The sequence below is a fragment of the Prinia subflava genome, chromosome 1 (assembly GCF_021018805.1).
Source record: "Prinia subflava isolate CZ2003 ecotype Zambia chromosome 1, Cam_Psub_1.2, whole genome shotgun sequence".
Classification (NCBI taxonomy): domain Eukaryota; kingdom Metazoa; phylum Chordata; class Aves; order Passeriformes; family Cisticolidae; genus Prinia; species Prinia subflava.
This window is the reverse complement of record NC_086247.1, coordinates 148,065,944-148,091,714: the sequence shown is the minus strand read 5'-3', so window position 1 is coordinate 148,091,714 and position 25,771 is coordinate 148,065,944. Positions and strand designations below refer to the sequence as shown.

The following is a 25,771-nucleotide window of genomic DNA, read 5'->3' as shown; positions in this document are numbered from 1 at the left end:
ATTTCCACCTTCCATAACAGCAGGTGGAAGTGACTTAATGGACACATTCTGCAGATGGATCTAGTTTTGACCAACTCTTCCCATTTTACAAACCAGATGTTATAGAAATTAAAGTTTCATTTCTACATTTATATAACAGATTAAGTATATGAAGGGGTAGAAGAGAAGGAGCATCCACAGCAAGTGGAAAGAGACACTGTTCATCAGCCAAAACATCATAAAATGGTTTTTAAAGCCACCTCACAGGGACTGAGTCTTACAGTGCCTTCAACTGTTAAATCCTGCTCACTCCTGCCTCTGCAACAGACTCATTCAGTGACCTCAGGCCAGGCATTTAACGTGTGTGTGCCCCACCTCCTCTTCTCCACAGGACAGTGATATTGAGATCCTGGAGGCTTATGCAGATCTATGGGGTTAGAAAATAAAATGCACCACTATTTCAAAATGTCACATTACTCAGCATGGTATTTTTAACTAACTACATGAGGGCCTGGAGGGCCCAGAGAAGTACATATGTGTATATATATATATATATATATATATATATATATATATATATATATTCTTTTTATGTTCTCAAAGAATATTATTGCTCCCATTTCTGGTAAATATGCACATCAGAGTAAACAAAACATTGAGCAGGCAACTATGGCTATACTGGGAGTATCAGTAATTCAAACAAAACCAGCTCCTCTATTCACTGGAGCATCTGTAATGAACACTGGCTATTTCTTACTTCACTATTCTGTAAATTTGATAAACCCTGAGTGCTTCACACCGAAGATTCAGCACAGCAAAGCTGCAGTGGTGAGTGAGCTCAGGCACTGAGAAAGCAGGCTCCATATTACTTGCCCACCAGTATTTTTACAAAATACACACAATGCATTTACCAGAAGGCTGGGAAGTATTATTGTTAATACATCACTCTAAATTAAAATGTGTCAAAATAAATGAACAACCACATTTACTGACACAGTTTCTTTTCCTGTTTATTGGACTTAAGCACTTAGCTTGCTAATTGACAAAATTCAGGCATTTGCAATAAGCTTCTCCAGCCGTTAGTTTAAATGAATCCTTCATTGTGGACCATATGAAAAAAAATTGCAAACAAATAACTAAGAATATTTCCTGTACTCTATTCCTGTTTTTGGGGGGTAAAAAGCTGCGTAGCTCAGAGGGATAAGCAAAGCCCTAAATTCCTCCTCCTCAGGGAGCTTGGCTGTAATACCAGCAGTACATTTAGCTGATAAGTGCAGCAGTACCACAGGCTTTGCACAAGCAGTGTTTTTCATGCCAGCTGAGGTCTGGGGCCAGAGCAGTGCAGCTCCCATGAAACACAGGGAAGAAAAGGCAAACAGCACCAACCCAGAGCATGGCCTGAGTGTGCACTCAGGTGTGTCTGTGGAAGGTGATTCTCCAGCTCTGTTGTGACTGAAGAGCCTCCACAGAACCTTGGGCAGCTCCTCCTGTGTGATTCTGGGAGTCTGTCTCCTGAGGCAATTATATAGATGTATTTTTATAACTGAGGTCCAAAGGGAATGAAGGACTCTCAATAATGCATAAAAACCCAAGGACATAAATTTCCTCTCTGCCATAGCCTCAAACCTAATCTATCAAACCATGATATTTAACAAAAGTAATTACACGTATCACAACACAAACCTTATTACTGTCCATAATTTAATTGTCCTTGCTTAATTATGGCCCTTTGTCCAGCTTATCTTTATACCCTACTCCACAACAGTGACAGCAGTCTGACTGCTTCATTTACAAACCCTAAACTTCTCTCCCGGGACAATTTGGTCACATTCTGAGAGTCCCACAACTAAAGAAAATGCTAATGATAAATAATACATTATAACAGGGAATAATTTAACCTGCCCACTCTGAAAAACACATTTGTACAATGCTACCTTGTTCTCTAGAACAAGTCAAATGTGCCATCCTGTTACTACATCTCACCACATTCCCAGCCTCAACAGGGTTTTTACTCTTTACATTGTCCCTGCCACCTTCTAAGAGCAAAAGCAGCCACAAATTATTACAAGTGACAATCCACATGGATCCTCCCACCTCCTGCAATGCTCCATTAGCCAATCACTGGAGCAACACAAAATTTACAAACTACAAAGATGATGCTGATGATTATCTAATTTTAATCTACCCGAGTACATTTGATCTACCCTGAATAGATTAAAATTAATCAGTCTCTCACAAACACTTCTGATAGGTCCCTTTTTTTTTAAACCAAAGTCAAATTACTCATAGAGATTGTCTTAAGAAATCAAGAGTTGTTTTATTTTTCATATAAATCATAGTGGTTGTTCACCTTTCTTAACAGAGAAATAATTCTCATAAAGCAGAAACAATAAAACAGTATTTGGAAATACTCTGAAGACTTCTCCAAGGAACCACACCTGAAACAACTACATTCTTTACTTCAGCCATTCTGCAAGCCTATATTAATCAGTTTAACAGGTTAAAAAATGATTGGCTGCACAAATCACCCTAATCAAACTTCTATCAATACCTATTATATTTTTATGTTTGTATTATTATTACCTACTTTGCAGTAAATTACCAACCTAAACCAATTCTAGAAAACAACCTCCCCCCTCCAAAATCTAACTCAATAAAATATAATTATTTTAAATCAATAAATAGGTCATTATAACCTTCCTGGGTAATAGGGTCACTTCTATAAATCCACCCACTTACAAGGCAATTCACCAAAGTCAAGAAAACCTGTTAGGTTTACATTTTCCTTTCCTGAAATTTTTCCAAGATTAATACATCTCAGCAGAGTCAATAATGCAATCAAAAATCACACACCCAGAGGTAGTGAGCTGCTCTGTGCCTTCTCCCTACAAAACCCCACAAGGACAGTATCACAACCAATCTGGCACTCTGTCACAAGCACACAGCTTGTATAAAGTGACCAGCTCCCAGACAATCATGTTCTCTCTCATGTTTTATTTTTGCTTAATTAACCAACTAGCCAACCATCCCTGTTTTAATAGATTACTAAAATAGATCTGAAGTCTAATGCTGAAATAACAGATTATTTCTGTCTGTTAACATATATTTATTGCTCTAGAATCTCCTGGTTATTTTTGTCATGCTTAGTGGTTCTGATTAATCTTTTTTTCCTGGGGGAAGAGAGGAAGCCCCAAAGAGGTGAGATGACTCTTTAATTTTTGCTGTTCTAAAAAAAAAAAAAAAAAGGAAGAAGGATCATCAGATTAACTCTTGAGTTAACCTGACACAGTTAACCAGCTTGAGCTAGTCTGGCTGGTGAGTGACCAAGGACTATCACCACAGTGGTTTCCACCAGAACACCTCATGACCCGTTTGGGTATTGACAGAATTAGAAACAAGCTCAGATTAATACCCAGATCTGCAAAAATACTGGGAAATCAGGTTCAGCTGAGAGACCTGGGATCATACCCACAGAGGGCATTCATCCTCTTTGAAATGGTCTCTTCAAGGCAGGATGGTCTGCTACAGGATAAAGCCACATTGTTGCCAGGCAAGTTGGAACTTTTGAGACTTCAGTTTCCACTAAGGACTGATTCATCACCCACCACAAGCTCTGTGTTCCCCATCTTGTGACTTTATTCTATTTCACCTGCCCATCAGTTTAATTGTACCAGAAGAGCTGCTCTGTGCGCCCTGCCCTTGCTTTTTTAAATCACATTCATTATCACAAATGATCCCTCAGATATCAAAGAAACGCTTTTTGCATTTTTGGTTCCTGGAATCCCCCGCTGCGGGCATAGGCCTTGGCAATGAAGGAGAAGCTACATCAAACTGTCCCATTTGACCTCTGTCTATAGGAGGTTTTCCTCTCTCCAATGATCTAACACGTTGTCTCCAACCTATACCAGGAAGAAAGGATGAAACCAGAGCAGATTGCTGTGTTATGACCTGTTTTTTCTCCACCCTGCCAAGATCTAGCTGTAGCCATCCAAAAAATGTAAAGAAGTGGTTGGGGGAATTTCACATTGGTGAGCCACTCTTTCAGAAGAGCTCCTCAGCAAGACAGGACTTAACCTCAGGAAGACTTTGAAGTTTATAAAAAGAACTATCATTTAAGTGAAAGGCTCTAACCTCAACAGAATAAAATTGGATGGACAGGGAGATGCAGCTCTGTATAAAACAGAATCAAACTGACTCATTGCATTATGAATTTTTACTGCACTGTTCATGCTAACACACTGTATTACTGACAGGCCCTCTGGCTCTCTGCATTTTCACGGCCATGAAACTAGCCAGGGAATCCACCATCAACTGCAAAATTATAAGGCAGGAAGAAAAAAGAAATGGTGTGGAATGTGTAATTGCAAGAAGATGATTTTAATGAAATGAAGCTGGAAAGCTGAGCTAAAGAGCAGGAATGGTTATTCCTTCCCAGTTTGGCCACTGCCTCCCTGTCATTCATTCCTCTCTACCGGGGCAACAATTCACTACTGTACATCATTTAAAACCAATAAAAACATGTGCAAGGAGAGCCAGGTCTAACCATGTGGAAAAGCAAAGTATTGAGGAGGAGATAATTAACTCTTTTAGCTTCCAGGCCATTTTATGCAGAGAGCAAAATAGAAAGAGGTAGCTGAACTCCCCAGTGATCTCTCCAGGTTTGCTCGGCCCCTGCAGGGGTACAAGGTGCTTGCAAGGCCCCTGTGAGTGACAGCTGTATTCTGTGCCCTTGAGTTTTATAGCTGAAGCAGCACCAGGGGTCAAAAGCAGGTCTCTGAGCACTCCCCACCTCCACCCCAGCCAGGCTGGCAGCTTTTCAGCACACAGCATTTTTGGGGGGGACAGGGCAGCAACGTGAGGTTGGGTCAGACACCAGGGAGCTGCTCCTGCGGTGTGTTCCCTGCAGAGAGCTTCAGCTGCAACACACGTGGCACAGGCCACTGCTGGTAATTATTTTATCTTTTAAAATGAGGGGGGAAGGTTGAGTAAATGAGATCAGATCAATCAAGTTTAAATTATTCAATGTCTTAATATTTCTGAAGGGGACTTCTATTCGATTACTGAGCTCCTCCATCTCAGTTAATAATTAAATAATACGCTGGCAGGCACAATGCAGCATGATCATTTCTGTTATTACTCATGATGATATCTGGTGCTCCTCTACACATGTAGCTGGGAGTTAGTAGTTTTGGCAGATCATTAATTTCCCAGTTTAACTAAAAGCTTTAAAACCTTGTTGCCTGTAGTTAGGCCACTTCCAAATCTCATAAACAAGGGAGTGTGCAAGGCTGTGCTGATGTAAAAGCAGTTTTTGCCCAGCTGAAGACCTTGGTGAGAATCAGCTTTGTTATTTAAACACGTGTTCTCCAGGAACCTTGCTATATTGTATTGTTTATTTATTACTGCGCATTACATTTCAAAAGCTGTTGTAAACTAAAGCCTTTGCCTGAGAGTGGGACGTGCAGGGTTGCACTGGAGAGCCTGAGACAATGATTTCTTCCTTGGTTTTACAAGGGCTGGAAGCACATAGTTACCAACAATGACTATCTCTTCTGCTTTGTCTACGTGGGCCATAAAGCACAAGCCTCACCTTCGGACGTGCCGAAATTCACAGGATGGGCACAGAACCAAAGACCTGTGCCTACGGAATCCTCCCAGCTGGCATGGGTTCCAAGTGGGAGCTACCAGTGAGGATATAAAATTGCTGACCACTGTTTACAGACAGGAAGGAATTTTGGAGATGTTTTCCAAGAAGCCAGAAAGCACAGTCACCACCCTTTATTCCATGTTGCTTGCTGCAAAGGAATCCAGATTATCTTGTCAAGATTATCAGTTAAAACTTGACTGAACTGTATCCAAATTCAACCTATTTTACAACTTTTTCTGTCCTTAAGGAAGAGATTTTTCTCTCTGATCACACCTTGTTTGGAAAATTCATTCTCACAGACCTGGATGGTCAGATCAGATTATTGTGTCATTGCAACACCAAATATCTCTCAGAATCAAATCTGTCTTTACAACAAGGAATAAGAACTGAGTAACCAAGTGTTTCCTAAACGAATCCATTTTACCAGAAGAGTTAGCAAACCACTACATTTTGAAGCAGACAGGAAATAAAACCAAAAATGGTATTCCCAAACTTGCTCACCTCCTCAGCCCCTGGGGTGGGTGTAACAGCCAGTCTGGGCTCGGGTGCTAATTTCACAGCATCAGCCAAGGACACATTCCTCTCAGCTACAAGTCCTGCAATGAGAATCACAATCCTGATCAATGCAAAGAAACACCATGAGGGATGTGCCTTGACTCCCTGGCAAATTAATACATTATATTGATCTTCCCTGGTCAGGTCAGCATTCAGGATTGAAGGATAAATGGCAGAAGATCTTACATTCCTATAAGCTAGCCTGGGAAGTGGGGACTCTGTGATTGAGTTTTTGCCAGTCACTCAATTCGTACCCTGGGGAACAGGTAAGCAGCAGAAATGCTACTCAACAATATCAGTAATTATTTATGGTTACAATAATACAGTAAACAGCAGTGAAAATATGTGGAAGGAGCAAGAGATTCAAGGACAAAATGTGACTAACCATAAAAATTAAGAAAAATGAAAACACTTTCAAGAAAATATGCTACAAATTATTAAATATATTTATATGTAAGGAAGCAGAATAATAGGGGAGTTCTGCTGAGACAGCATTTTACTTTGTGAGCAAATCACAGCATTTCAGGAGCTCCCTGCACACCTGCTAAGAACCCCAGGCTAACTGTGAAACACCCCAGATGCACACTGTAATATTACTAAAGAGCCCTTGCCATCAGTATTTCATTTATATTAGCAAGTCCTCACTTTCCCTCAATTCCTTTGCCTGGCCAAGAGTGAGGCAGCTGCAAGCATCAATCAAAAATGCCATTTAGGAACACACACAGCAAACCCCCTGGGGCTTGGCTGGCAGAGGACGTGAGCCCTCCATCAGCACGGCACCGAAATCCTCGCTCAGACGCTCTGTCAGCCAAGCCTCCACATCTCACATGCCACACTGGCAGAGGGAATGCACATCTCACACACACACACAACACCAGCACAAAATTTAGTGGTGGCTGCATGTTTCACATGAATTCCAGGACAAGGAGTTTGCCTGCAGCATCAGGTGCTGGGAGGCTTCTGAAGCAGAAGGCAAAGTTTGAGTAAAAACAAAAATGGTTTGTAAACTCGACCCATGAGGTACAAAAATGGTCCTATTGTGGCTTCAAATACACAGATAATCCAAGTGTTTCCACTGATGTGCAAAAGCCTACTAGGCCTGACAGAACCCTTGTGCCTTTTCTGGAGATAAAGAGGAGAGCGTGCTGTGTGCATTAAACACACCAGTTCAGGTTTTGGTCGTGCAATTTTCTGTGCTGTTTTCAAATGCAAGAGATCATGTAGTCTTTAGATGCTATAATGTGACAGCAGAATTTGCTTCTAAAATTAAAACTTGGATGATTTCTTCTGATGGCTGATGCTATCTTTTCTATGCTTGCTGCAATTCCATGGTCTTACATGAACTTGTAGAAAAGTTTCCTATGTCTTAAGGCCCAAATCCTAAAGATTCTAATCAAAAAAAAAAACTTGAGGCTAACTAAAATTGACCTAAACAAGAACTCCCACACTCCTTAAATTGTTTAGTTGTAAGATATTGGAAACCATTTTAAAATAAGTGGATAAAAATTCATGGTTGGGATTCAAGTCTTAAATACCTGACAGCCCACCCTTAACACACACCCACATGCATTAAAAGATGTAAATTAATTAACATGTAAATCCTGGGGCTTGGACTGTTGTATTACAGTGAGTGATGCAGTACAGCAAGCAAGATGACTGGTCAACCTAAGAGTATCCCAAGATTCATGCTTTTACCAGAGAAAGAGCATGGAGCCCAGGACACCTTGAATACGTTTCAACTTGATGTTTAAAAGCTGGAAAATAAATATAGGTTTAATACTGGTCATCAGTATTGTAGGTCTTGTTGTCCTGCCCTCATTGATCTTCTTTGCTGGGATCAACCTTTTGTTTGGTTTGGCCATTTCAGCAACCCAGTTTAGAGCCCAGTCCACAAACTGGGGCAGCAGCTGCACCAGCACCTTCAGTTGGCTGTATTCTTCCATGGATGTAGCAACTCAACTGTGAAGGTCCTAGACCTTCCCTGGACAGAACCAACACTTCCCACACCCCAACCCTTGGCTGAGAAGCAGCCACCAGGGTTGGAATTACAATGTAAATTATATTTTCTGGTTTAATCCAAGTGTACTAAGAGCAAAAATCCCTCCTGTGTGACCTGTGTGACCTTCCAGTCAGATGCGCACAGCTTTACTCCCCCCTCATGCCCAGTAACGTTAATCCCAAGTATTAACCAAGTGAAATTAAATTCCCTGACTGCTCACAAGCATCTCCTGGGAGCCTTACCATGGATTGCTCTGTAAGCACTTCCCAGACAGGCAGAGTTGGCCGTGTCGATGGTGAACACGGGCGCGTTGAACACGTCAGACAGGACCTGAGGAGCATCAAAGCATCCATGAAACACAAAGGGAAAAGGAATCCTTCATCCCTGCCCAGGAAAACAAGCAGCTGTCCCAAGCCCCAGCCAAGCACTCAGGAACCCATGGAAAGAAGCACTGCAGGCAACAATGAGGCCTGAATTGTCACACGACAGGGTGTTGGTAATTCTGAGCTACAGGTATAACTCTAGCCAGGAAATAAAGTCCCATTTCTCTCCAGATCTCTTGGTTAGGGGTCAGATGAGTCCTGGTTCAAGTGTCATCCCTCAAAAGGTCACAGAATCAGCCAAAGGCTTATGTCAGGGCAAGGACACTGCTCAGGAAGACACAACTGGGGCCTGTGTCCTTCCATCATGTTAAGGCTGATTCAAGTGGGAGGGAAAGAGAGAAGAACCAGTCAGGCTTCTCTGTTCTATACTTGGATAAAAATAAATCTCCAGCAATATGAAGGCCTGCTAAGCTTTTCTTCTTCATCTCCACCATTTCCATCCTATTAGGATCAGCAGGGAGAATGACACAGGAGCTGATTACATAGTCTCTAAATTTACCAGTTTTCCTGTTTTTAAGGGAACTTTAGCTATGAAATATAGTGAGACACTTGGCTTGAGTAATATAAACAAAATTTTACAGGCAAAGAATTTATTATGGTATCCAACAGATATGAAATTTATTGCACCAAGCATCATTCTGCATTGAAATCAACACCATCAACACCACACATCCACTGAGTAAATGTGCTCTGCCCCACAGTTTAGGTTTAGAAAAACAATACAAAAGGGGAAAAATTATGACATATTTGGATAGGGACATAGGAGGTTCAATAACTCCTTTCCAAAAACATTGTCAACAAATGCTTTCCATTTTGGTTTCATCACTTCTAGGACTGCAGGCGCCCCTCAGGCTGAGCAACGTGAGAAGCAGGAAACAATTCAGATATAACCTGTGCTGGTTTTATTGCTTTTGCCAAAGGGAAAAGTGTCTCACCTGACTTAAGTCCATGCAATTGAGTCTAAAATAAAGCCAGAATGTCCAGCATTCCAAATCATTTGGATTAGAGCAAGGCAACCTTGATCCTGGAATTTATAACCCTGCTGTGGATGGACCCCAGGGCTTCATAAAAGATGACTAAGGAATTCAATCCACATCACCTACAGAAATATATAGTATGTGAAATTTCTAAAGGATTTTTCTTTCCCTGAAATTTTGTGGAGAATCTTCAAATCAAAACCTTTGAAAACCACTGATTTCCACAATTTAATTGGAAGTGGTTGTTTGCTAAATGGAACCCAGTGGAAGCCTGAGTTTATACACTTAAAATACTTCTGGTAAGAAAGAAAAGTTGGGATTGGCTAATTTCATTTGCAAGCAAGCATTGAGTAATACATGAGATTCAATGCTAGAGAACAAATGAAAAATTAATCAAGATTATCTATAAAAAAGTTCTCTGGATATTAGAAGGTCACAGAGCTCTAGTCCCACTGCCCATCCTGGCAGCCAATGCTACCACTTTGTCTCAACACATTCCCCATCTGCATCTTCACCTCATCTCTAATGGGCATTTCTTGTTTTAACTTTAAATTGTACAATATTTTGGACAACAATTTTTTTTTTCCATTTCTGAAAAGACTCATAAATTGCAGCTCTACTCTATACTGATTGCTAAGAAGTGCTATAACACTACAAATAACATTTTAACAATTTAACAAATAAAGTTTTTTTACAAAGTTTTACAAAAAATTATACAAAGTTCATATATTTGGTAAGTCCTTTGGAACTGTGGCATCCAACACAAATAATTTTAAAAGAAACTGTTAGAGGTTCTACTGCTTAAGATAATTCGCTGTGTTCCATGTGGTCATTAATCAAGCACTACATATGTTATAAAAAGCTTCCTGGAACTGAGGAGAAAGCGGCCCTACTAAATTTATTTTAACAGATTTTCCTAAGTTGTCTCCTTTGTGGTGTAAAATATAGGAGTTCCTGAACGTTGATTAATTAAATGATAGACTTTTGTAGCCCTGGAACAAATTATCCAAAATTGACCATGATAAGGGTGGAAGCTGTTATTCTTTATGCAACTGATATGGTTTCTGAGGTTTAGATTAAATTAAAAAGAAAGATCCAATTAACCAGTGATTGAATTAAGTGAATGACACTGTATTGATCATATTATTTTAAGGCATTTCTAATGAGTTTTAAAACCAGCTGAATTGTTATACGTGAAGAGCAAGCACCCCAGCCACCACTCTCTCAATCCCATGATTTTTCAGCTGAATATGTTACCAAATTACATATTTTAAGAACATTTCTTTCTCTGCCTTCATTCCACAGCAACGAGATCCTCCTGGCACCCAAACTGGAAATACAGCTTTAAAAACAAACTCATCTGTGAATCCAATCTTTCCTGACGTACCCTTAGCAGAATTACTCCTATAAGGACCAATGTTTTAAGCAATTAACCAATCAGTTAATTTTCCACTGTCACATTTGTAGGCAAAGGAACCAAAGCAGGTGAAGAGAAGTGACATCTGCAGGCAAAACATGCCCAATTTGCTGCTCCCCAATCAGCTGTACAACCAGCAGTTACACACACACGTGGTTTAGGTGCCTTAGGAGAAAACAGCTTTTTGCTTTTTTGCTCTTCCACCTGCATTTTATCCAGCTCAGGTTTTGTGGAGCAGAGAATTGAATGCAGTTGTCAGGGTGCACCCAAGGCTGGCCTCGACTCTCTGGAGCTGATGGGAAGGGATTGGAATCCCCAGAAAACTTTTCCCCCTGTGTTCTCTTTCACCAGTGATAAGACCTGGCCCAAGATTAGGACTTCTGGTGCACATGTCTACCTCCAGGACAGAGTTGGAGCCTGTGGTTAAAGCAGAGCTTGTCGAGGCAGCCCTTGGAGCCCAGAAAGCTCCTTGGATCACCCAGAGGAAGGCATTTACATTTGTTAAATTAAAACTCCATCCATTTTCCTCTGCACTGCCACAGACAGGATCTGCCCCAACCACTACAGGGCTGGCAGTTCACGAACAGCCATCACATCACGGATGACTGGATTTGGGCAGGATGAATCCCAGTCCAGATGTCTGCCAAAAGCCAGGAGAGGGGTCTCTCACCATTTGTGAGTGAGGCTTTGCCAAGTCTCAGTGGGCAGGAACACTGTTCCCTTTCTCTGCAGGATGGGTGAAGAATCTCACCCAGGCTGGATGGGCAGCAGCAGCAAAAGAAGAGGTTGGGAAAAGAGAGGAACCCTACGAAAGTGCAGCCTCCTCCCAGCAAATGATATGATGCTAATAAGACACAAAGGCAGAGGTTGAGGATTGTATGAGGGTGTTTGTTTGTTTGTTTGTTGGGTTTTTTTCAATGTTTGACACCAGCATAATTCCCCTTCAGTTTAAAGAAACCAATGGTTCAACTTCGACCTGAACAATAACAATAAAAAAAAAAAAACAACTCAGGTATTATATAAGAAGTTTCTTTGTGATTTCTTTGCTGATTGATTTGATTTAAGTGATGAGATCTGGAAATCACCAGTGCTTCAGATACACATTTATAAAACTAGTCAAGTGTGAAAAAACGCTAAGTTCAATGTAAAATCAGCACTAGGCTAAAGGTTTTCACTCTAAACCTAAAGAAAAACCCCAAAGACCTGCAGCAGATTCACAATTCCATATCCACACCTTCCTGTGCAGCTGCAGTGATTTGGATTCAGTACAGCAAAATAAAAATGGAGATGTAACTGCAAGTTCAGTTCAAGATTTAATTTTCTGCTTACCTGTAAGATCTTTTTATTGTGGGATGCACCACCAGTAGCCAAAATCCTTGTTCTGGGTACTGCAATGCAATAAAAAGTACAAATCAGGCTGACAGTGCATATGGTCAAGATTTGTGCCACTGAACCAAGTACAGTGAGAACACAGAGGTGGGAGTCAGGGTTTTCTCTCTGTACCTCTAATTTACCTTCTGTAAAAAAGGAGATAACACTAATTACCCACTTTTCCAAGGCACATTACAACACTTCCTTAGAAGAGGCAACATAAATATTGCAGATCTATTATTATTGGAGTGCTAGCAATGTCAGGGAGATTTGCAAAGGAGATACAGAGTAAGAAAGGCAGTGTTATTATATTACAGCTCTGGTTTGAGGTCAGATTGGTTTGGCTCATGGCTGTATATATACAAACTGACAGATAACCTTTAAAATCAGCAGTATTTTCCAAACTTATCTCCTCCTGACGTTCACAGTCAGAGTTCACTGAAACCTGGGCAATCCCTGTGCGCTTGAATGACAAGGAAGTGTGTCAAAAGGCAATTAGAGATGGTCTAAATCACTTCACTAGGAAAGAAAATAAATCTGAATCTTCATCCAGTGCAAACCCACAGCTTTGGGGGAGTTAAAAAAATATATCCTGTGCTCTTTAGGCTTAGAGAAACCCATCCCTTCTTCTACATTCCTGAATGTCTGCCTCACCATTTATTTGTGTGTGTGCTCCTCTGGAGCACAGGATGCAACAAGGCACACATCTATCCATCATCACAATCCAGCAAGGCATTACGAACATAAATAGTCCAAACAGTCTCACTGAAGTTCTTCAAAGGCTTAAAACAAAATAAATGCATAAATACTCTGATGTCACACATTAAAAAAAGTCTAAACACTTAATTACCCTGATTTATGACAATAATAAGTGATACCATCATGTATACCCTCCCAAAAGGGAAATTTCACTGTGATTATTGTTTTGTTATCTTAACTTCCTTTTTAATAAAAGCTAAAGATAGTTTATTTCTCACAAGGCGAAGTTGGGCAGCTTACACTGATGCCCTAAATAACTTATTGTCATTTATCCTTTCAAGTATCTTAAAGACAAAAGCCCTGAAGACAGAATTAGAAATAATCAAAAGATGCAGCTCACCACACCATTCCCAGACCCCCATCTGGGTGCTCAGGTGGAGCCCAAGACCCAGACAAAGCATTGCATGGGGAACCCTATTTTACTGATAAATTTAATTTTATTTTCCTCTTTGGAGGATATTCAGTGATGCACAAATTGGGTTTTAAAAGCCATTAGGATCTCTGTCAATGTCAGTAAACAAATAAAACAAGCAGCAGAGTAATTCCTCAGGGAAAACAAGTTTCAATTATACCAACACAGAGTGACAGATTCCTGCCAAGATTATCACAACAACATAATAGCACAGAAACCAGTGAAAAATAACTAGTAAGCCTCTGTTCCTAGAAACCAAACCAAACTCTAAATTATTTGCCTGGTAGTCACAATTCTGTCTTGCTAAACCTTGTTGCGAATATAAATTCTTGCAGAACTATCCCATCCAGCATGAAAACACCACATTTCAGAGACAGACAGCAAGAGAGGATGAGAAATAAACACACTGGCCACACTTCCCAGCAGTTCAAACCAAAGAATAAGTCAGGCTTGCTCTCCAGTGCCTCTGGAAAGGGGCTGAACCCATGGCTGGGCTCTCACCATCAGGAAAGTACAGTGGGCAGTAATTATATAATAATAATAATAATAATAATAATAATAATAATAATAAAATTCCAAAGCCAAACAGCAACCACCCCTGTGAGGACAGCAAACACAGCTCAGCTCACTGCTTCCTGCACTGCCAGCAGCATGCCAGTTCTCTGTCTTGGGGCTTCTGCTCCAAAATTTCCCAAATGTTTGCATTTGGAATCCAGAAAGGGATGGGAGACTTACTCCTTGCTAGGTCAGAGCCTTCAGGTTTTGGCTACATTATAAATTCATGCCATCACTGTAATTCAAGCCACTTCAATATCAATAAGTTATAGGGGCAAATTTACAGTGCATTTGCTATTTAATGCACACAAGTGAGCATTTACCCCGCTATCAGTTGAGTTAGGTGTCTTCCAAGAGGCCAAACCAGATCTCAAGCCTAAAATTGTTCAGCATGCTGCTATCTGCACACCCACCTTAATCCAGACTAATTCCTTTGTAGCAAAACACTATGAATTGTTCAGGATATACCTAACTGCTTGATAAAAGAAACTAATTTACACTGCAAAGTTTCTGACATTGGTTAAACAGCTCACGTTTTAAATTGGAAACACTCATGAGTACAAATACACCCAGACACAGAGTAAAAGCACCCAAAAACCTGTGCTGAAGCTACATGAAGGGCAAAGCCATTCATTCTCCTCCTCTTTGAGTAAACAAGAGGGCTCACTTCACTGAAACACATCCCAGCAGCTTACAGCCAAGTGAGCTTTAGCCACACTGTGGGATGACAGATTGAGCTGCTGTACAGGGGGGACTGATCCATCCAGGCCACATGGAAGCAAAATCTCAGGTGAATGTGGTGCTCTGCAAGTGGCCAGAGCAGAGATAACATCATCCCTTGTTGAGTTTCAGTCACTTCTTACAGACAAGGTCCCTAGGGAACTACTCGAATTTGCTGAATCTTAGGTTTACTTCTTATTTCAGTCTCTCTCCGGAGAATGAGGAAAATACATTGATCACTGATTTCAGGGATTGTCTTTTTAGTGCCAATATTGTGTGCTTTACTGGACAGTGGACATTTGCTCTGAGATGTGTAATTGGATACATCTTATAAATAAATAAAGCAAGCCCATCATTTATGTATAAAAGGCATTAGCAGAGACATTGCTCATCCATCACCAGCAGTGTTCTCAGCCAGCTGTGTTTGAATCTGTCAGGAGCTCCCATCCATCCCCTACAGCACTGCACAAAGAGAACCTCACAGTGTTACTAAAATAAACCCCAACAACAACAACAACTGTAGCAAACATAATTCAAGAATTCAATTCTTTGACAGTTGAGAGAATCAGATTTAAACATCTTTTAATTAAAAGCTCCCTGCATAGTACCTAACCAACCAGTTTATTTCCTTCTTATTGAAAAACTAATCATTTTTTAGAGAGCTGATGCTGGATTTTAACCCTATGTAGAAAGTGTTTGCAGCTGCACATGGCCCAGTGTTGTTCTGCCATAGGCACATCTTCTGGAGATCTATTCTCTTCTGTGGAACGTGGTGATTGACCTAACAAAAGAGAGTTAAGGTAATGGTTCCCTCTGGACAGGAGGAGGGAGGGAGACACAAATAAAGTTTGTTTATGTGGGAATTCTGAGCAAAAGGCACTTTCCCACACAAGGCTGAGAAGGCAGCACACTGAGCATGTTACTACACACACAAAAATACTCATTGTGTCTTCCACAGAGATGCAGCAAGAGCTGTGTGATGTTAAAGCTCAGCTCCTGTCTCTTGCTTTCTGCCAGAATACTGCTGTCTTTGAAACGTACATAGGGAAAAGAAAAAAAAATCTGTCACTGAGAATAGAGTGAAATTACAATTATAAATGTTCAGCATTGTCAGTGGTCCCAAAAAGCCTGCAGTCCTGCATCACTGTATATTTACAAACACAGAGGAGAGGCAGGCACTGATCTCTGCTCTGTGACAGAACCTGAGGGAACGGCCTGAAGTTGTGTCAGGGGAGGTTTAGGTGGGATGTTAGAAAAAGATTCTTCCCCCAGAGGGTGGTTGGGCACTGGAACAGCTCCCCAGGGCAGTGGTCACAGCACCAAACCTGACAGAGCTCAAGAAGTGTTTGGACAATGCTCTACAGGCACAGGGTGTGACTCTTGGTGATGTCCTGTCAGGGCCAGGAGCTGGACTCAGTGATCCTTGTGGGTCCCTTCCAACTGAGGGCATTCTATAATTCTATGATGATAGATGTAATATTAAGAAAAACAATTATATCAGCAAACTCTCACCAGTCAGAAGGGTAACACCAATAATCATCACCAAAAGTCTTCTGCCACATCATTGGTGCAAGGAGACTGGAGGCAGAAATTCAGCCTCCTGTTCCACCAGGAGTGGGTCAGATCAGACTGGTAGCAGATCCAGATGCTGAAATTGGTGGGATGAGCCCCTGACCTCAGGGCTTTGGGATCTTGTTGTATTTTAACTGGACAGAAACAGTGTGTCTGTGTCACTGTGTCACTACAGAATTTTGCTGGTTCATTCACCTCAAAGTCCATAACCAGAATTTCACCTTCCATTTTGAAGCTGAAAACCCTCCAACTTTGTCATCTAAATTTTCAGTGCTACCCACAGTCCTGGTTTGTACCCCAAACTCCAGGCACTCACTGACTTTCAAGACTCTTAGAAGACAATTCCAAGAATTCATCCAAACAGTTTCATAACATCTTTGTCATCACAACTGAATCCATAAACAAAACAGAACAATAGAACATGTATTCAAAAAGCAGCTGATTATGCACATGAACCCATGCCAGTTATAGCATGATTGCAAATAACTGCAATTTACAATTTGCAAGCAACAAGAAAAGCCCGTCCTTTATTTCTCTGATTAACTTCAAACACTGTAATTTTTTTAAAAAAGTATTTGCTAGCTTTCCATTCAAGAAAAACAAAACAAAACTACATAGTTATTTTGTCCCATTTATCAAACAATTATTCTAAAATCATCCTCCTTGCTTATTAACTCTTCCAAAATTCATGCTAATTTTCGTTATTCATATAAAGACACTAAAATGTAACTCCTGCTATGGTAAAAGATTTCTCTTATCTAAACCCTTTTAAATATGGCCTTTTATGGTCCCTGACACTTCTAGGACTGGGTCCTAAACAATATCTACATGAATGAGGCAAAAGTAATGGAAACTGGAATATACCCTTTTTCTCCTTTTCATTTTGTTTTTTTTTTTAATATTTAGACAAATACAACTGCCCAAGTAAAAGCCATTCAAAAGCTATTTTTTAGAAGTGTTTCTGACTTTCACTTTGAAGCTAATCAGCTAATTTATTACAGGCAAAAGCAACCCAGGTTTGCCATAGAGGATGGTTGCTTCCTGACTGGCAAGTGAAGAAGTTTTCATCTATTTTGTAACACGCTTTAATTTCACTGAGGGTTGCTCAAATGTTTGTCAGGAATTTTCCAGACACAAAATTTAGTCTTATTTTTTTAAATGCAGTGCCTGGGGAAGGAAAACAACTTTTACAGATAGAATTGATCATCAGCCTCTAAGGCCGCTGCAGTAGAGCTACCATTAAATCAGCTGTAATTCAACAGACAGGAAAAAAAGCCTGGGTTTTCTCAGGAGCAATGACAAATCTGCCTAATATTCTCAACATTTATGCTACTTACATAGATAAAGTCTCTACAGTGATGTGAGGGAGACCAGGCATGATTCTTCTTGCTCACACTGCTGCAAGGCAAGAATAACACCCCTAAAATGAGCAGAGGAGCAACAGCTAAGCTGAAACAGAATAGGAACAGTTCAGGAACCAAGGCTCATGTACCACTGATAGTCACAGGCCACCTTATGTTCTCAAGATATTGTCAAATTATGTTCATGAAAATGTCAAATTTGGCTTTCCTAAAACCATATTTCAAACAAGACAAAACTTAGGATTTCAGAACCTGAAGCCTGAAGACACCAAATCACCTTATTGAAAATCCTCCTAGCCTAGCTCAGCTCAGAGATTCATTTAAAATTTAATGTTCACTCAAAGCCTTCTCCTTCTTGATGGATTTCAGGAAGAAATAAACAAAGAAGAACATGCACATAAATTATCTCTTAACAGCAGTTTAAATTACTGCAGATTACCCCCCAAAAACCCCACACAAGAGGTACTAGAGGAAACAAAATTTACTCAAGATACAATTCAGCTTCATTGACTGCAGCAGAATTATACTGCAGGGAAAATTTTGGTGCATGAGTGGTAAAGACTTCTTTGGGAGCAAGCAGATCAATAGTCATAACATTGTTATAACACAGACATTGACACGCTCGCAACAAGGCCCCTGAAATATTTGCAATTCTTGTAGAAATACTGCAGAGCTGCAATTGCTTATCAATTCACAGTGATTTTTTTTTTAATTTATTATTTTTTAGACACAGATCTCTATTTGACAGAATATGATGATGAAGCCTGGGACAAATTCCAAAGGTATTAAAAAAAAATCGGCAACTCAGCACTAGAGCTTACAGAAAGGGGGAGGGTGGGGGGGAAGCAGCAGATTCAGACAAGTCATTTTTGTAGATAAAGGCTGAATATTTTGGAAAAAATATTTCTCTGAAGCTTTTAAGGAAAGAGATGGAAGAAATGGCAGAGGGGTTGGAACTGAATGATCTTTAAACCAAATCACTTTGGTCACTTCCAACACAAACCCTTCTGTGATTCTATGAACACTTAAAATCTGTTTGGTCAACACTGAAAATGTATTGGGGGAAGTCCTCTCCTGAAGACATTGTAACTAAAACCAATTTGATGAATTTTGCTATCTCTTGCTCATCTAATTTCTAGTTTCTGAATCAATTCATTAAAGAAAAAATAAGTAACATATTTCATGAAGTAGTAAGATAAAAAGGATTCATGTACCAATGTAACTGCTTACATCAAGTTTAATTTTTTATTTTTTGGCAATTTTCCTCTTTTGTTACCCAAAGTTTGGATATTATAATAACTGTATGCTGGGGGAAAATACTAATAACCACAAAAACTACTCAGCAGTTGTTCAAACATCTATAAAGTAGCCAAGGCTCCAATTAAAGGCTTAACCTAACAAAGAACAACCTGCTTTGATTTACCCTATGTTGCCACAATTATCCATAAGACTCTTGGCAACATCTCCACCTTCCACTTCAGAATTCCTGTCATTCAGCAAATAAACAAGAGATCTGAAGCCAGTGTGACAAACCAACTGATTCTCAAAAAATGTTCTGAAGCAGGTGGTACCAGTTTGAAAACAAAACCTGGAGGAGATGCCAACCAGGCATTTTAAATCTGGCCATCACACTCAGTTTTTTAATAACATACCTGCAGGCAGCTCCAAAATAGTAAAAGATCAGAGTGGACCATTTGCCTAAACAAGATCACACAAATTCCACACAGTGACCCCAGAGTCCAGATCTGTAATCACTGAACTACAGTGACTTTAGAAAGACACAGAACTTCAGCTTACTGTGTCTACTGACTGTTTTCATGTTTAATACCTTTAAATAGTTGCACTCTTCCCATAATTTATATTTTTATTCTTTAAACTTCTAGTCACTAGATCTTTGTGGCTTTAGCCTTCCAGTTAAAACGTTATTATTAAAATTAGGTTTCCCCTTCACATATTGCCACTTTACAGACCACAATTAAATTACATCTTGTATTTCTTTTTAGTAAGCTAAGGATATTATGTTCTGCCACTCATTAAAAGGCATAATTTCAAGACCACAAACCACTGATGCTTAGTGCTGCTGGTCTAATACCACTGCCATGCAGAAATGCCTTCACCTCTGAAACTACAATCAAAAAAGAGCAGAGTTGATAAGAACACTAAAAAAGTCTGTCCCAGAAGTGTCTGACTGCATGTTTTCAGTTTGCCTATCCAGATATTTACCAGTTTATAAAAGCTCCTGATAAATCCCAGAGGACCTTGCACTGGGACACTGCCTGGGAGAACTTTTTGGAGAGAATGTTCCGGCTCTGGATGTCTGTAGCTCCAACAGGCACATCCCCTGCAGTGCCATGTGAGAAGAATTCAGGGGTCCTGTGGTCCCTAGGGCTTTGGAGAGCTCTGCACTGAGCTACATCCCAGTGCCTCTGGCAACCCTGGCAATTCCTGCTGCTCAGTTCCCAGGCTAAGGTGAGACATTCACCCAGACAGGCACATTCCAGGCATGGTCAAAAATTGGTTTTAATAAAAAGGTCACTGCTACCTTAGGCATTCTCTGCTGACTAAAACTTTTTTCAGTATGCTCTGTAGGCAGCTCTGCAGCACAGTTCAGTATCTCCTCAAAGTATTCTGACACATGAGAAACTTGTGCTTGAAACTGAGCCAAATACACACCCTCCCATGCCCATCACAATTGTGATGTATAAGTACCACATGAGGCTTTACAGATCACACATCAGTAAATGATGCTTGTTACTGAGTCATTTAGGAAGACAAAACCTTCCATTTTTAACCAAGATTTGTCCTCAAACACCAACAGTCAGCCTTGCAAATCTTCTAAGGGAAATAGAAAATTACATTGGCAAATCAACATATGACACCATCCATCGAAGGTTAAAATGAGAAAAGCAAGCAAGGGGATAAATGAGCCACCCAAGGTCACACAAAATCAGAAGAACAACCAAGAATAGAACAAAGGCCTCTTCATTACTTAGATCACAAATGAATTTGATTCTGCGTTAGTCAATCTGCAGAGTCTGAGCATCAGGAGGATGTCCAGAGGAGAAAATACAATAATAATAATAATGAGCTGCAAGTTCAGCATTACCTAAAGTCACAGGATATAATTAAAAGGCACAGGGTGCAATGACCTGACCTTGAATGCCACCCAAGTGATGAGAAAAATCAAGTGTTTTGATTCCAGAGAAACCCAAAACACAACAAACCTGGGGGAAAAATCTGTTTTGGATCTAGATTTGCAAAGCAGATCTCTACCAGATCTCAGGTCTACTCTGCTCCCCTCCACACCAGCCTTTGTGTCTTGTCAACAGCAGCAATAAAAGCCCCTGGAAATGCAACAGAGTCAAGCCCATGCAATATTTTATTTTTGAAAAGGATAAGCCTGATAAAAACCAGAAAAGAACTCCCAAAACAAGGCAATTTCAGTGTTTTCTTTAAACATTTTTTCAGAAGAGTTATTAGAACTGTTTTGGCTTCCACAAATATTGCCTGTAGCTTTTCATCTCCTAGTCCAGCAAGACTGGTTTGTGTTCATGCAGTACCTGGTGAAGAATTTTTCCTCTTGATTTTTCTCTTTCATACCTCCTACTCCTCTCAATAGAAATAACCTACAGGTTGAAAAGTACTTCACAAGAAAAAAAATTAATTGATGGGAGGGTGTAACAGCTCACCAAACTCTAGCTGAGGCAGCAGAAAATCTGTTTATTTTGTTTGTTCGGTTAAGTTCCATGTATCAAGAAGACAAGAAAATAAATTGAGGAGGTAACATTTTTCTCCCTAAAAACTGTACCAGACCTGCTCTCAGGAAAAAAATCACACTGACCTGCTCTGTGTGACTCTGCTGAGTTACTTCACTCCTCTGAACTCATTCTTTCTGTGCCTAAAGAACACAGCACTGGGGACCACTTGTACCAGTTGGGTCTCTGAGCAGCACTAAAGCCTTCTGTTATTAATAAACCTCCCCCTTTCCAAGTGGATTATTTATAAATGAATTGTGTGACCTCTGGCAGGCTAGAACTAAACAGAGAACACAGCTTGTTCCCCTTTAACTGAAAAACAAAGGCTCTGGAAAGATGAATAGAGAGAAGCAATTAATATTTCCTAATAATTGTCACAGTGAATGGGAGAACTGCTACGTTTCTGAGGGTTTCTGCACAGAAAGGTTCCAGGTAACTATTCATTCATGGGGCTGGGTTCATGTAAATCAGATGTTGTTGCCAGGCAACTATAGGTGCTAAGGAATGAAATACAGTCTGCAGAAACCTAATAGCCTGGAGAGAAAAAGGACTACAATCAGAGATTTATGGCATATATAAAAGGAAAAGAGTCATTCTCCCACACACAAAGAACACGGATACTTTATTATAAATGTCCTTAGCATGTTTTTCTATGGCATAATTAAGCAATAAAATTCCCACTACACCCCAAATCAAACAGGTAAATTCTTTTTTTTTTTAATGTTTTGCTCATTAAGCTTTCTAGAAATAGATCTTGAGAAATTAGCTACCAAGACAAAAGGTAAAATTTAACCCAAAGATCTTTCTTTTTCCAAGGAAAGTGTTAGGTATACAGACTGCACTGCAACTGCCAATCAGCTTTACACTTTACCTTCTTATGTTTTTATACCATGCTCATTAACATAGCATCTGATCATCAGAAATTCTCTTTAAGCTTATTAAGATTTTAAAATATTTTTAGCAAGTTAATTAGAATACATTAACAGAGCTCATCTGTGTTCACCCATCATGCATATTTTATTTCATTCAGGCAAATTGCTTTTAAATGAAATATTAGATCTAGGCAGGGTACACTGTTGGGTACTGAACAATACAACCCCTCAGTACAAAAATAGTCTCTCTCACACCCTAATAGCTTCATGCCACTGAAAATTGGGGACTTTCTGATGACAATGGGCTTTTTAAATTCCTATTCTTATTACAATCCCCAGCAGCTATGTTGTGCATACATGGACCTGGTGCATCATCCTTGTACCTGAACCATCCTCTGCTGCCCTCATGTTCCCACACAATCAATAAAAGTTAAAGAGTCCATTGCAATGGGAACCAAAGGTCCAGCTCAGGAGAAGGATGACCATTTTCAGCCCCTCACAGGGTAATTCAAAGGCTTTTACAAATTCATGTTTGGTGGGTTTGTTTTCCTCCTGCTGATGGGGTGTGAGGATATCACTCCATTTTGGCATTTTGGCAGGAGCCAAATTAGAAGCTCTGGCATGGTATGGCACAAATTTCTGAGAGGCAGGGGTGCACATGGCTTTGGCAGGACAACAGGAACAGCTCACAAAGGATGAACCTGAAATACCCTTTGCTTTAGTAATCGTTGTAAATGCCTCCCTCTAAAGTGCACTCAGTGTCACCAAGTATAATTAAATAATCATTTCTGAGAAAAAAGGAGACAACCAAAATTACCATGGCATATTTTTGGCATGCTGCTTGTAGAATTTTACTCAAGTCAGATGAGGTCCATCACTGGCCACTGAAACTTAACTACAATTCTACTAATTGTATAATAAGATGAAATAATAATCTAATAAGATGTTCCTCAAGCTCTTGATATACCTTCACTCAACCCAGCCAAATAAGATATCTTTGAAATTATTCCTTTATGGCCCAAATATTTCCTATCTGAGGAAGGATGGAAAATCACACTGATTTCACCAACAGTTCTCAAAAGTTAAGCAGTTACTTCTAGAGATCTGCAAAAATAAAAGGATAAACAAAGTTTGCCAACGTCATGCTTGATTCAGATTTTGCACTCTCGCTGCATTTCAATTAACCTGCCACAGATTGCAGAGCTGACATATTTGATTCTGATAGTAAAGAAAACAATCATAAAAAACCAACAGGTCTGAATCCTTTGATGAGTGATCATACAATCCATATCAAAATTCACATTTAAGTCTCAGTCACCACACATTTCATGATCTGCATCATTAACGCTGTCTGGTCTGAGGGATTTTGATAATCTCTTTGACAATCTATAGCAGTCCTTTATCTCCAAGGCATTGATGCCTTTTAACCAATGATCATTATTTAGGTATGCTTTGTGCCTGTAGCCTTCCCTGAGATGTTAATCTCCATAATTCAAGAGGCTGCTCTTTTATAAACTGCTGCCATACTCCCCATGTTTTCTCCCACTGATGAACCCCCAAATCAGGCGTTTTTCATTTAGCATTTGGCTGAACACACCAGCCATGGGGATATTTTAAGCACAGCTGAGCAATTCTATGGAAAGTTCTTCCAAAGGCCAAGAGAAGAGAACTGTATCAATGGATGGAGTCCCTTTTCTCTGGATAAATCACTATCGATTGCACTGAACCCAAACCCACCCTGCCATAACCTTTTCATCCCATTTCTGCATTTATTAATCAACTCACACATCAAAAGCATAAGCTGCACTCTGCACTTTTTTCTCAAGCTTAACCAGACAGAAGTTTTATGTTTTAAAGGAATTCTCAGCCTTTGACAGCTGGAGAAGAATTTCACCTCCCTGCCACGGAGCTGGAGTCCAGCAGCTGCCTTGGCCACTGGATCAGCTGGGATCTCTCCCCAGTCCTCTCTGCATGCTGAGTAATGAGCCACACAATCCCAAAAACCTATCTGCTGGCATTAAAAACCAAAAACTGCCTTGGTTTATTTTGTAGCATTTAAGCAGAGATGTGTCCTATCCTAAGGAAAAAGAAGGAACACATAGAGATCAATATAAATTTCTGGTAGCACCCTAATTGCAAAGAGTAGGGCTTGAATGAGCAATGAGAGCAAACCGACATTTAAATGTCATTTAGAGTGACCAAAGACACTGAAATATGTTTACAATTAAGACTATTCTCTAGATAAAAGAGGGGGTAGAGTAAAGCATGACTACCAGACAATAGTAAAATAAAATGCAATTTAGCAAAGCACATTTTGTCATTGGCCTACCCTGGCGCACGCTCCTTGTTCCTACAACAGAAACAGCGACTCATTTATCCAAGCCAGCACAATTTTAACAAATCCCTGTAATATCCCTGCCAGAGCTGCATCTGTAGCACAGCTATGCTCAAGCTCACCTGGCTCAGGATTTTAATGACAACCTGGAGCTCTCCACTGCTTTCAGAAACTGCCCTGATAACCCAGCCTTGCCCAGAGCAGCTCAGAGTGTGTCACCCACCCCAATCCCCACCTGCCTCTGACATCCCTTCACAGAAGTCTCAGCTACCTTCATTAAAAAGCTGAAAATCTTCTCCTGTCCATTCCCTCTCTCTTCCCCTTCTCCCAGAAACACAGCACAGAGGACTCAGGGCCAGTTCTTTTCTTTGAGTTTTCTTCTGCAAAGGCCAAAATCTTCCACTACCTGAAACCCAGCCCCAGCTAAGTATGGGACATCAGTGAATAGCCACTGAATCTATCAATCAATTTTAATTTTTAATTATTTTTTTTATTATCATCATTGCTGTTGTTATTTTCAAGTAAGAGGGTGCTCAGATTTTCCTTTCAAATGCAAAAGGACAAGGTTTTCTACTCTGGGTACATCCTCTGGGTACCTGAGACGTGGTTCACCAAAATCCAGCATAGTCTCTGAGTCCCTTTCACTACACCACATCCAATCCTCACATGAAACAGCAGTCAACAAAAACGTACAACATCTTTTCCCAATTCCTCACAGTTAACACATTAAGTGGCAATAAAGGGTGCAATGACTTTCCAAGGGCATGTACCTGTTTAATTATTCAAAAGAAAATTGACTCAGGCACCACGGTATGAAACACTAAAATATGCAAACGAAGTAAATTATGGGGGAAAGCAACAAAAGAGAAAAAAAAGGGATCATGGTGAGAGGAACATATGGGGGAAGATTCTGATCATCTTGTGTTTCTGAGTTTCTCTATATACAAGTGTATGAGAAGGAAAGCTTGCAAAGTGACAGAGAAATTATTATTTACTCATCTCAGTACTCTGACCAGGGTCTTGAAACAATCTAACCATGCCTAGAATTTCCTAAGAGAGTGTTATTTTCACCTATATACATGAAGCAATTTCAGAAAAAGGA

At 40.1% G+C, this 25,771-nt stretch overlaps 1 protein-coding gene across 4 annotated transcripts in view; it reads right to left on the bottom strand.

Annotated features, from left to right (window-relative positions):
* XYLB (xylulokinase) overlaps window positions 1-25,771 on the bottom strand; it is an 86,055-nt gene that overhangs the window by 5,791 nt on the left and 54,493 nt on the right. The window contains exons 16-19 of one of the 4 annotated variants that reach the window (XM_063416392.1): window positions 12,287-12,345; window positions 8,423-8,510; window positions 6,128-6,222; window positions 2,894-3,205 (exon numbers count right to left, since the gene is read on the bottom strand). In XM_063416392.1, coding sequence (XP_063272462.1) covers window positions 3,191-3,205; window positions 6,128-6,222; window positions 8,423-8,510; window positions 12,287-12,345 — 257 coding nt within the window. In that variant the 3' untranslated portion in view covers window positions 2,894-3,190. Of the gene's footprint in view, window positions 1-2,893; window positions 3,206-6,127; window positions 6,223-8,422; window positions 8,511-12,286; window positions 12,346-25,771 lie in introns of those variants that run through there. The other 3 variants (XM_063416382.1, XM_063416401.1, XR_010082728.1) reach the window with 3 other exon arrangements.